Source organism: Panthera tigris, chromosome A3, assembly GCF_018350195.1.
Source record: "Panthera tigris isolate Pti1 chromosome A3, P.tigris_Pti1_mat1.1, whole genome shotgun sequence".
NCBI classification, from domain to species: Eukaryota; Metazoa; Chordata; class Mammalia; order Carnivora; family Felidae; genus Panthera; species Panthera tigris.
Window position 1 is genome coordinate 131,455,574 of NC_056662.1, and position 12,113 is coordinate 131,467,686.

Consider the following 12,113-nt stretch of genomic DNA (forward strand, 5'->3'; position numbering starts at 1 on the left):
CGGGATCTGGCAAGTTCCCAGGTGGGGAGGCTGACCTGAGCACAGAACCCCGGCCGCTTCTGGATCGTATACCTACATCCAACACGCTTGCAGCCGCTACTTGATCCAGATGTCTGAAGACAGAGTTCAGAACCTCTCTTAAACGTTTGGTGGAGGACTTCTTGTGAGGCTGGAGGAGCACCGCCTGGAAATTCACTGGAAGCCCGTACCTTCCCAGACAGACAAAATGTGCGGATAAGTTACCCCAGATGGAAACGGGGGGAAAACAACCCTGACAAGAAACAGAGGCGGTGCTAGTAAGAAGGAAAAAGCTTCAGCTGACACCGCTTAAGACAGTACAACTCAGTGGAATGAAATATTTAGGGTCAGAGGTGAGACTGGTGACTGGATTTTTCTGGAGGGGAATGTGCCAGAACAGGCTAGCCGGCCGTTTCTGGATAACGGTGCGGCGTGCGCTAAAACGCGGAGGTCTGCTGGATCTGCGGGCGGGAAGCAGAGTGTACGTGAAGGAGGCCGTGCCCACGCGTGTCGCTGCCTTCGCCACACGCCGAGCCTAACACCTGCTTAGTCCCGTGCGTTTCCAGGATGCCGGGCCGGCAGGACCCCGATGTCCGAGCCCCGCCTAAATGGTCTTTCCGGGAGGCAAGAGCCAGAGAAGCTGGCGGGTGCAGACGGGTGGCGGCGCGTGGGCTGGGTCACGGGCGAGGGGAATGGCCTCATCTCCGTGTCCCCTCTTACCACAAAGCTCCGGTACCCCCCGGGGCAGTGAGCGGAGGGGCCGCGGCCATCTTACCTGAGCGAGCAGCCCCCCTCCTGACTCCCTCCCGCAACTCCCAGTGCTTTCCAGAAACCCACTCCACACCCTCGGCCTCACCGACACCGACACCGCTGTCTCCACCTGCTGACCACACACCCAGGCAACACGCACGTTAAGGACGCGCATTCCAGCTCCCAGACCATGGTGCCACCGCGCTCTGTCGTCCGACCTGGTCGTTCCGCCAGTCATTGCAGGTTGCCCTGGGAGCTCGCTTACCCTCCCGAACGAGGACCCCTGTGTCCCAGCTGTCCTGTCTTTCCCAGCCCGCGAGCTCCCATCGGGGCAGAGGCACGGGTCTGTTTTGTGCACAGTCTACTGTGTCCCCAGACCTGGAGGGCGGCGGGCACTCCAACACTTCGTGAATGTTGACTGACTGTTCCTCGTTACCCCCATCAAGCCTCCAAGCCCTGGGCCCCTTTCTCAGACCACTCTCTCGACTTCGGGGCTTCCCACGTTCTTCCCAGATCCTTCCAGCCCTTTCCCTGCTGACCCTCCCTCTGGATCGATATCAATGAACACCTTCTCTATTCTGCTCAGAACACGCCTTCCAGACAACCAACAAAACTAAAAGGCAACCAACGGGATGGGAAAAGATATTTGCAAATGACACATCGGACAAAGGGCTAGTATCCAAAATCTATAAAGAGCTCATCAAACTCCACACCCGAAAAACAATAACCCAGTGAAGAAATGGGCAGAAAACATGAATAGACACTTCTCTAAAGAAGACATCCGGATGGCCAACAGGCACATGAAAAGATGTTCAACGTCACTCCTTATCAGGGAAATACAAATCAAAACCACACTCAGATACCACCTCACGCCAGTCAGAGTGGCCAAAATGAAGAAATCAGGAGACTATAGATGCTGGAGAGGATGTGGAGACACGGGAACCCTCTTGCACTGTTGGTGGGAATGCAAATTGGTGCAGCCACTCTGGAAAGCAGTGTGGAGGTTCCTCAGAAAATTAAAAATAGACCTACCCTATGACCCAGCAATAGCACTGCTAGGAATTTATCCAAGGGATACAGGAGTGCTGATGCATAGGGGCACTTGTACCCCAATGTTTATAGCAGCCCTCTCAACAATAGCCAAATTATGGAAAGAGCCTAAATGTCCATCAACTGATGAATGGATAAAGAAATTGTGGTTTATATACACAATGGAATACTACGTGGCAATGAGAAAAAATGAAATCTGGCCTTTTGTAGCAACGTGGATGGAACTGGAGAGTGTGATGCTAAGTGAAATAAGCCATACAGAGAAAGACAGATACCATATGGTTTCACTCTTATGTGGATCCTGAGAAACGTAACAGAAACCCATGGGGGAGGGGAAGGAAAAAAAAAAAAAAGAGGTTAGAGTGGGAGAGAGCCAAAGCATAAGAGACTGTTAAAAACTGAGAACAAACTGAGGGTTGAGGGGGGTGGGAGGGAGGGCAGGGTGGGTGATGGGTATTGAGGAGGGCACCTTTTGGGATGAGCACTGGGTGTTGTATGGAAACCAATTTGACAGTAAATTTCATATATTAAAAAAAAAAAAAAAAAAAAAAAAACATGCCTTCCAGAACAGCCGGGTCAGTGCTCATTCTCCACAAGGCCGCCCCCACACTGCTCCTTCTTGCTCCGCTCAGTAGAGGACCCTCCTCCTCCCTGACCGCCGAGGTCACCCGGCGGGGAGCCCTGACGTGAGGCCCCCACACTGAGACCTCTGTGCCACGGGGGCGCCAGCATCGTCTACCGCTGTCCCCTTCCCTGTAACGTCTCGCCATCCTGCCCTCCTTTGTAAGAAACGCCCTCAGCCCCCTTGGGCTCTCATTCCAAACTTGAGAGTGCCCAGTGTCCCATGTCACCCAGTCATCCGGCCACCACACTCGAGCTTGTCCCACCGATGACCTCGTGACCCTTTTCACGGGGACACCTAAATCCTTAAGCTTCTCCTCCCTTTGACTCGTCAGCCACTCCCTCCTCCTGCCTGACTTCCTCATGGGCTTCTCTCCTCCACTCTATTGGGGTTCCCCGAGGTGCCCTTTCAGTACCTTCCCTCTGCAGGGCTCTCCCTAGATGATCGCGGCCACACAGCCGCCGTGAGGATTCCGTAACCTCTGTTCCCCACCGAGATCCAGACTGACTAGCTTCCTGGCTGGCCCCTCCACTCTGCGCCCGGCAGCCCCCGGTTCACTGTGCCCTGAGGGTCAACCAGCTCTCCCTCAACTGAGGGCTGAGTCTACTTCACTTTGACTTTATGGAGTCCACGACCATTTCACGTCTGGAAGTGTCTGGAAGATGTCCATTTCACATCTGTCCGACTCTGAGCCGGGTGACAGAGGCAGAAAGCACGTCGGCCCCTCCCTCCCCCCCAGGCGGGAAGTACAAAACGGCTCGGAGAAGAGGGAGACCGAGGCCAAGAGCCAACTGGGGGGGGGGCGGGGCAAAGACCAACAGGGGGTCAAAGGAACGGGCGAGCAGGTGAACTTCACCGTCTGTGTGCCCCAGCAAACGTGTTCAGCCTCTGTTTTCCCGGATTACGATCTGTCCACAGGATAGAATATGAAAAAGCCATTAAAAAAGGATCAGGTAGCTTCACCCGTGCTGAAGAGACTGATTCAGAGCAGATGAAGACAGCAAGCCGCAGGACACTGAACGATCCCATTTGGGGGAGAAAGAAGAGTCTCGAAACCATTAACCGTGATTATCTATGGGCAGTGGGGACTGGGAACTGTTTCCACAGTATGTATTTCTGAACTTGAATTTTTCAAACAGCGCTCATGTATACAACCATATTCCAGAAAAATACAGACACAGTAAAAAAAAAAAAATCCTACATTGAGAGTCTTGTAAAGAATTACTTTTACATATACTTTTAGGAGAAATCCTGTTTCATCCAACTTAAGGACGTCCATCTCTACCTCTCTCGAGCAAACGGGCATCCGCACTGTAGTGAGCCTGAGAACCACTGATTTTCGAGGCCAGCAGGGTCAGTCTCGGGCCCCGTCTACACCACAGGTGGCTGGCACACTCCAGGTTTGCTCGTCTGCGCCCCGCAGCCCAGTGCCACAATCCACACCACTCCGGGCCTCTGAGATGGGTGGGGGTGGATGACCACGAGAGGAGCCACGGTCAGATCCTGGCAGCCGCCATATCGTGCTTGGACAAAACCACACCGGCAGCCGCGTGGAGGATGAACCGGAGGCACAGGACCAAGTGAGAGCCCGTGGCAAGAGCTGGCCCGGCCAGGCGAGGCCGGGGACGGAGGGCAGAGAGAAAGCAGGGGCAGGCCAGGTGGCCCACCGGAAGCGTCGTGGGGTGCAGGAGTGGGCATAGGAGGCGAGGGTGAGGGAGCAGAGGCATCCGAGCCCGCCCTGAGGTTTGGGGTCTGGAAACAGGAAAGACGTGAGCCCGCGGGCATTGACGGGGCAGCCGGGGGAAGGGGTCGGGAGGGAAGATGAGCCAGATGTCCAGGGGAAGCCCGAGTGAGGTGAGAGGCGGACAGGACGAGGTAGGAGGCACAGACTCGAAAGGGAAAGTACGGAACAGGCCTCCAGGTGGACGGCTGGGAAGGGATCGGGGGCCGCCCGCCTTGCAGGCAGGGGAGGGGCTGGGGAGAGCACTCCAGAGGGTCAGAGGGCCAGAGGGGGCCAAGAAGCAGGGGTGGAAGCTTCCAGAAAAAGGGTACAGCCAGCCGTGTGTGATGCTACCAAGATCCCCCCTCCCCACATAGCTCATGTCACTGCACATGTCCAAAACGTGGCAGAAAAACAGGCTTTAAAAAATACTGCTTGATTCCATTTTTGCAAAAATTTAGTAAAAAAAAAATATGCATATCTGTAAACTACAATAAAAAAAAAAAAGCAAAACACAAAGAAACAAAAACTCCTAAAGTTCACACCTGCACACTAGCCAGCAGAGTTTTCTCCCGGCGTTAAAATTACAGGTGATTTTTTTATTCATTGGTCGTGCTTACCTACAGTTCCCAAATCTCCCACGGTAATTGTTTTCACTTTGGTGAAAAAAACAAACAAGGCCAAATTTTTGTTGTCGTTAGTTCGGTTTGGTTCAGGGCTTTCGTTTTTTGTGCCGCCTTGGGCTCAGAGGTCAAGGGCTGAGACCGAGCTGGTGTTTCCTCTAGGAGTCGCCAGGCCCCGGCAGGTGCACGGGGCGGGGCGGAGCCTGCCGCGGAGAGTCTGGCAGGAACGGGACGCGGCGCACAGGACAGCAGGGCCCACAGGGCCGAGGGGAGGCTCGTGTGACTCAGGAGATCCTAAACATGTTGCCAAGAGCCAGGAGGAGCGCGCGGAGAGGACGGGAGGGCCCGGCAGGTCCCAGAGGAGACGGGGGGGGGGGGGGGGGGGGGGGCGGAAGGGGCAGGCGGCAGCCCAGGGGGCCCCCAGAGCTCGCTGCCCCACCCGGGCCGGGCGCCTCCTCCACGCACCTGAGCACGGACTCCACAAACACCCTCAGGGCCTTGATGTGGATCCAGGCAATGAAGGCTTCGCTGAAGTTCACCTTGAGCCAGCGCAGCAGCGGGCCCTGCAGAGACAGGAGAGCCGGTGACGCCCGCTGGCCGCTCGGCCCGCGCGAGGCCGAGGAGGACGCGGGTTTTGACAGAGCAAGCCCCGAGCAGCGAAGAAATGCCCTGCGGCCAGCGGAAGCAGCGAGGTGGTTGGACGAGGGCCGGGACCGCGTCGGCCCGGCCGCCCCGGGGGACAGAGGGGGGCCGGGGAAGCGCCACGGGCCAGCCACCCGGCACATGCGCGGGGCCACCGCAGACCGGGCTGCAGGGGCTGGGCAGCCCCTGACCTCAGGGCTGTCAGCAGGCAGCCCGCAGGCTTCCCTCTGACGCTGTGCTGCGAAGGGGCCCGCCTCCCAGGGAGGCGCTGCCCCGGGGTCCTGGCGTCATCCACCGGCCGCCGCTTCCAGGGGGCCCTCCGAGGAGCCCGCCTCACTCGGCCACGACGGCTGCCACTAATGCCGCTGTGGCCGCTCCTCGGGGGGAGGGAGCCTCGAGTCTTGGAGCAAAGGCACCTCCAAGTGCCCACCAAGGTCAGGGGTGGGTCCAGCCGGGGCAGCCAGGGGAGGAGAGCCGAGCCGCCCGACCACCAGCACCTGTCCCCGTCACCAGCTCCAGCCACCTCCAGACAGGGCGGGGGGCACCCTGGCCAGCAAGCACCATCCACTGCCGGGGGCGGGGGGCAGCTCCAAGGAGGCCCCCCGGATGAGGAGGAAAGGCGTTTGATGCTGGGCTCCTTGATTTGAGCCCACAAAAGCCACCTTCGGTCACAGAAAACGCAAGGCTTTGTTTTCTCAGAAGACGCCTGCACTGGCGAGGACATGCGAGCGGGGGAAGCCCAGGGCTCCCGGGTGCTGCTTACCTCTCCCTCGCCCTCACTCTCTCTCTCTCTGTCCGTCTGCCCCGCAGCGGGCCTATCGGGGTTCCCTAGCGGGGTTACCTGAACCTTGTGGTCCGGGAAGGTGGATGATCCCTTTTTAAGAGCAACACAGGAAGTTTGCTAAAGGCACAGAAATGATTTATTAATCTTTCGGCAAACATGCATCACAACAAACAGAAATAACTCGCATCGCCTGAAAAGCACAGGGAGGCCGGCAAGGCCGGCCCGCCCTCCGGGATTGCGTGCTGGTCGGACTCGAGATGGGACCGGGGTGTTAAGGTCTTCAGGCCCCATATTCCAGGGACAGAGCCGGTGCCCACATCACCCCCCCGCTCTGCCTGGCCCTGGTCAGGACCTCCCCTCCACGGGGACAGGACGGGGACAGCTCCAGGCGGCATTCGTGGAAACGGCTCTGCCTGAGGAGCGTGTCCCCACCACGTCCAGCCTCGGTGGCAGCAGGGCAATCGGGGTGCACTTAAGCATGCCACACGCGGACGGCGGGTGTGCTGTTGGGACACAGCCTCCTTTACCCTCTCTGCAAACAGAAAGCACAGGAAGCCCCCACCCCGTGCTCTCACAGGGGGGCCGAAGCCCCAGGCCCCAGCCTGTCCCCTCTGGCTGGCGAGTAATCAAAACGGCAGAGGATGCCGACCGCACCCGCCTCCCAACAAGCTAAGGGGGAAAGGGTCTACGCGGCCAGGGTAGGGCCGACCCCGGCTGACCCCCGCTCACTGGCACCCAGCGAGAGCCCCGCAGGGAGCTAAATGTTTCCGAGCTAGTGTGTCTCCTTCGCATCTCCATTTCCCCTGCACAGAGAGACCCTGGAAGGGCTCCCAGGGCAGCGTCGGGGAGCAGCACCCTCCGCCGGCGGGTAACCGGAGACCCGGGCGGCAGGTGTCGAGCTCCTGCGTATCACCTCGGTCCTCGGGGGTCTGTGCCAGCGCGGAGGGAGGGGCCGAAGGCACGGACCTGACCACCTGTCCTGCGGGCAGGGCCTCCCTCCTGGACACCGTGACAGCTGCCACAGTCTAGCCCCCAACCGGAGGCCAGCCAGGGCCGGCCCCGAGGCCAGCAGGGTTGCTCAACTATGATAGAGACCACCGAGCGCTCCTGGGTGATGAGGGTTTGGGGCGAGCTGAGGTCAAGGGGAAAAACCCTTTGGTTTTCCAGCTTGTTGGCGAGCACCTTTCCTGCCTGGGCGTGTCAGGTCTGAGGCCTCGGGCCCGGGGCCACCTCAGCCCTTTGTCTCGGGAAGGGGTCTCAGCCAGAGAAGCCCGGCAGATTTGGGATCCGAAAAGCGTGTTCCCCTGGTGTGCGCACACACGTCCACACACATACGTGTGTGCTCGGGGCCGGGAGGGGCCGAAACCGTGCACGGGCACCACCGTTCCTCCTCAACCAGCCCCCCGGTCCTCCTCAAGGGGGATGGGCCAGTCTGGGGGGGCTGGGAGAACCCTATTTTGGGAACCCCCATGCTGCTGCCACCTCTGAGGGGGTTGACTTGTCCGGAGTCCCTGTGAAAAGGCCACCGACCCGGAGAGGTCACGTCGGACGTGCAGACTCCCCCGGCCCGACAGCAGAGAAGGCTCAGGGCAAACACTTGGCCACACGGGAGGTACATCTTGCATCGTCCGAGCACATACTTACAGCCTTATGTTTACACACCGGTCTTCCTCCAACAGACCCGAAGTACATTCTACTCATTCTTCCCCTCCTCTCTACTCCAGAGGCTGACTAGGAAGCTTCTCCGAAAACCCACCCCCGGTGGGGGGTGGGGGGGGGATGGGAGAGAAGGGACCCGGAGACATTCCACCGAGGCAGGCCCCGGGAGCCACCTGGCTTAGGCCCGCTCTGCAGAGGGAGGATGCCACGTGGGGAACGTGCCCGTCTTACAGAGCGGGGTGCCCAAGGCCACGCTGTTCACACTTCTAGACTAAAAGCCTGGTTTTCTCCCCCCTGAGCTCAGCTGCCCTTGCACACGGAGGTTGGCTGTTGTCAGTTCCTCCGGGACAAGCGCCCACTCTTTGCTGAAAGCGTAGGGGACATAAATACAGGTGCTGGTGACAGAAGGTGTCACATCGCACCCGGGGAGCCGCACTGCTGAGGATAGCAGGGGGACGGAGGGGACGGAGCCGCCCGCTTTCCACTCAGGGATCCCCGCCTTGCCCTGCCCGACCTTGGGGCGGAGAAGGCTCAGGTGGGGCCCTCTTCCTGGGGGAGGTGCTCACTGACCCCCCCCAGAGTCTGTTTCTCAGCTGCAGAGCGGAACTGGGAGTCCCTTCCTGGAAGGGCAGCACCAGGACTCAGGAGCTCGGATGGACTCACAGCTCAGGCGCCACCTCGGGGCCCCTCTGCCTTCCCCAGACGCACCCCGGCAGCCCCAGGGGGGCACCCATTCCCGGGGCCGTGTGCCCCCAGGGAGGAGCCGCCCTTGCCCGGAGCCCGGCCGCCGCGAAGTCTACTCACATACTGTTGCTTCTTATCAGACAGCAAACGGCTCAGCTCTTCCCTTTCCCTCTTTATCTCTTTCTCATCATAGTAAAATTCACGGACAGTGAACCTTAAAACAAGCAAATGAGAGGCGTTTGCCAAGAAGCTTCCAGTCGGAGCAGAGGCCCCTCCGGTGCAGACAGACCAGACCCGGAGCAACCCCCCAAGGCCAGCCCTTACTTGTTCTCTTTGGCTTTGGTTTTGAAATCGTCGATCACTTTTCGAAACAGGGTCACCGTGAAGAGGCCGCCCTCGTTGTCCTCGGCGATCAGTCTGGGGGAGAGAAGCGTCTGTTCACGGGACTCATCGCCGGGCCTGGCGTCAGAGCTGGGCTAGGAGAGCCCTGTTCTCTCCCGTCGGGGAGGCGGGTCACCGTAGAGGTGAGGCCCCGTCCCCATCAGCCCACTGGCCCGTGTGCAGGGGCCCAGCCAGCAGCGGAGGGCAGGGAACCGGACGTCCCTTATTTCCCAACTCCTGGCCGTGTGGGCTCAGCCACCTGCTGCGGCCCGCCCTCTCGGGCTCCTGCCATTCAACCTCCAGGCTGAGGCCTCAGGGGCCTCCAGGTGATCTAAACGCAGGCCCTCGAGGGGAGGAAAGGACAGGAGACTAGCTGTGCGGAGATGCGCGGTTCAGCTCTGGTTTGTGAAATGCCCAAGAGATCACGCTACTCCCGGGTCTCAGTCGCCTCGTGTGCGGACGGGGGGCCCTCGCTCTGACGTGCTGTGCTCACAGCGAAGCAGGGCAGAGCTCGGTGGTGGGAAACCACCCCGCCACGTCCCCTCACGTCCGATGTTGTAATCGGACGGCCTCCCGAGGCACACCTCAACACGGGACCCCCGTGGGCACCGCCCCAAACACAGGGGTTGTCAGAGCCAGGGGCCTGCGTCTTTGGGTCACAGACCTGAAGCCCTTCGCCAAGCCCAGGCAGGTCTCGTGGACGCGCTCAGGGCCGGGTCACCTTTCCGCTCTCCCAGAGTCCGTGCCCAGAAGGGCCGCCCCAGGCTCCAGAGACTTTTCCTGAGTCACCTCTGCGGATTCTCGGGCGCCTTCTGACAACGAGGGGCCTGGGGGCTCTGGTCTGAGAAGCCAAGCCACCTACTGAGGCAGCCTTTTGGGCGGGGCGCCTGGCACCTGGCCACAGAATGCCACTGTTACAAGAGCTGGGGTCGTCTCTGCTGAGCCGGGTGACTTCAAGGACCAGCCCCTCCACCCATCTGTGTGCCTTCCTCCCCACCCCACCCGCCCCGCCCCTGCAGACGTGGCTGCCCCGGGCCTGTTCCTCTGGCCTCCCCTGTGGCCTCAGGCTATGACCGTCCTGTTCCCTGCACCCCTCAACTCAGCTCCTAACTGCTACCTCCAGTGAGTTGTGACAATGGGAGAGCCGCCCTGCAGCAGGTACCCCCAGCCAGATGCCTCCGGGCCGAGATGGACTTGGGCAGGGGCCACCCTCCCGCTTGCCACGGTGCCCTGGGAAGCGGGTGAATTGGCATGTCTGGCCAACACTCACCCGCCAAATCTTTTAAAATGACAAACCACTCGCAGGGCGCCTGAGTGGCTCAGTCGGTTACGCGTCCGACTTCAGCTCAGGGCATGACCTCGCGGTTTGTGAGTTCGAGCCCCGCGTCGGGCTCTGTGCCGACAGTTCAGAGCCTGGAGCCTGTGTCTCCCTCTCTCTCTGTGCCCCTCTCCTGATCATGCTCTGTCTCTCTCTCTCAAAACGAAGTGAACATTAAAATTTTTTTCAAGGACCAGCCATTTCAGACGTGTGAAAAGGTATAGAGAATAACAAATACCTGTGTCTCAGCCACCCCATTTAAGACCTAAAGCAATTCTCATACGGCAGACCCCCCCCTCCCGTGGCCCTCCCCGGGTGCACGTCGCGCTGTGCCCCCAGGTCGCCACGTTTCCCATGCCCACACACCTCCACGGCTCTACTGGGCACCTGCGTGTGCCCAGATCGCGTGTGGTTTCGTTGTGTCTGTTTCTAGAGCTAAAGCAAAAGAACTTGCTTCCCCTGCTCAGTACTGCATCGTGAGAGCCTTTCCTGCTGCTGCGTGCGGCCCTGAGATGCCGGTCTCCCCAGATGCGTGGGAGTCACTCACGGTTTGTGAACCTTCTCCTGCCACCTTCCCAGGCTTCATTGGCCACTCCTGCTCTGACCCCAGGAGGCCGGACGCTGAGAATGCCTTCCTCCTCTGCTCCCGCCCTGTGGCCATCAGAGCCAGGCCCTTGCTTGACCCTCAGGCGGGGAAGAATGACCTGGGCTGAGAAGGCACCGCAGAGTGCACTGAGGGGGGGGGGGGGTCTCTGCCAGGAGGCAGCCAGAGAGGGCTTCCTGGAGGAGGGGGCAGGGAAACCGCATTTTAAAAGATGGAGAGAGTCTGGCATGGGGCCGGGTGTGTGGCTGCAAAGGAGCTCCAGGCTAAGGGACTCTTGTGAGAGCGAGTGGGGCGGGCCGAGGGTCCTCACACCTTCCGGCACGCTTGGTGGCCGGGTGCCAAGTTGGGGTCTCACTTACTTAGTCGACCGAGGGACCACCATGTCCGAGAGGGATTCGTAGGTTTTTTGCCATTGCGCGTAGCTTGGTCTGCGAGGATACGGGATCATTCAGTGATTTCTGCTTAAAAACTTCGCGGCGTCCCAAGTATTTGGGACCCTGTATACCCCTCTTCCCAAAGGACTGGAGTGAGCAGGCCTGGGCCGGAGTGCCCCCCACCCCCCGAGGCCCTGCCATGGGCACCGAGAATCTCCTGCCCAGCCCCATCCCGGACCCAGCCTCCCCATGAGGGCCCGGGACCCCGCAGAGGGCCCGTGTGACTGTGTCGGAACTTTCTAGTCCCGGCCCTGTGTGGCCTTGGGCAAGCCAGCTGACCTCTCTGGCCTCAGGACAAGGGAGTAACAGCAGCCCGGGGTTTGTTGAGAGTGAGGCGTGTGGCAGGCACGCCTCGAGCGCTCAAGAAACGGCTGCTTCTGTCACTGCGTCCCACCGCAGGTGCTGTCCCCCTGCTCCCGTGCCGGCCCACGCAACTCCCATTTAGTGCTCCCGGGGGCCAGGCCGTGGGGGGGGGGCTCCCCTTCCTCTCCGTCGGGCAGGCCGGTTTCCTTCCGGGATCACCAACACGGGCTGAGGCCCCGCACCACCCACCTTCCCGGGCCACTTACTTGGGCACGATGACCAGAAGTGTGACAAGATACTCGGAATCCAACACGAAGTCTTCCTTGCTCACAATATCGCTCAGCGTCCGAGTGAAGAGGTTTCCCCTGAATCCGTGTGGGACAAAGGGGGTGTGATCAGGAGAAAGGTGGAGGGAGGCAGCGTGGGCCTGGGCTTCTGGGCCGCATGGACCCCCTCCCCCGACCCCGTACACCCACCAGCACGCGGGCCCGGGGACCGGAGGGCAGGCAGGAGACAGGAAG

At 60.2% G+C, this 12,113-nt stretch overlaps 1 protein-coding gene across 5 annotated transcripts in view; it reads right to left on the bottom strand.

The window, feature by feature from the left end:
* Window positions 1-12,113, bottom strand: part of ATP6V1C2 (ATPase H+ transporting V1 subunit C2) — a 53,644-nt gene that overhangs the window by 494 nt on the left and 41,037 nt on the right. For 2 of the 5 annotated variants that reach the window (XM_042982500.1, XM_042982499.1), the window contains 7 exons: window positions 11,859-11,957; window positions 11,215-11,283; window positions 8,877-8,969; window positions 8,673-8,766; window positions 6,189-6,326; window positions 5,249-5,346; window positions 77-209 (listed from right to left, as the gene is read on the bottom strand). In XM_042982500.1, the coding sequence (XP_042838434.1) occupies window positions 77-209; window positions 5,249-5,346; window positions 6,189-6,326; window positions 8,673-8,766; window positions 8,877-8,969; window positions 11,215-11,283; window positions 11,859-11,957 (724 nt within the window). The remainder of the gene's footprint in view (window positions 1-76; window positions 210-5,248; window positions 5,347-6,188; window positions 6,327-8,672; window positions 8,767-8,876; window positions 8,970-11,214; window positions 11,284-11,858; window positions 11,958-12,113) is intronic. The other 3 variants (XM_042982503.1, XM_042982502.1, XM_042982501.1) reach the window with 2 other exon arrangements.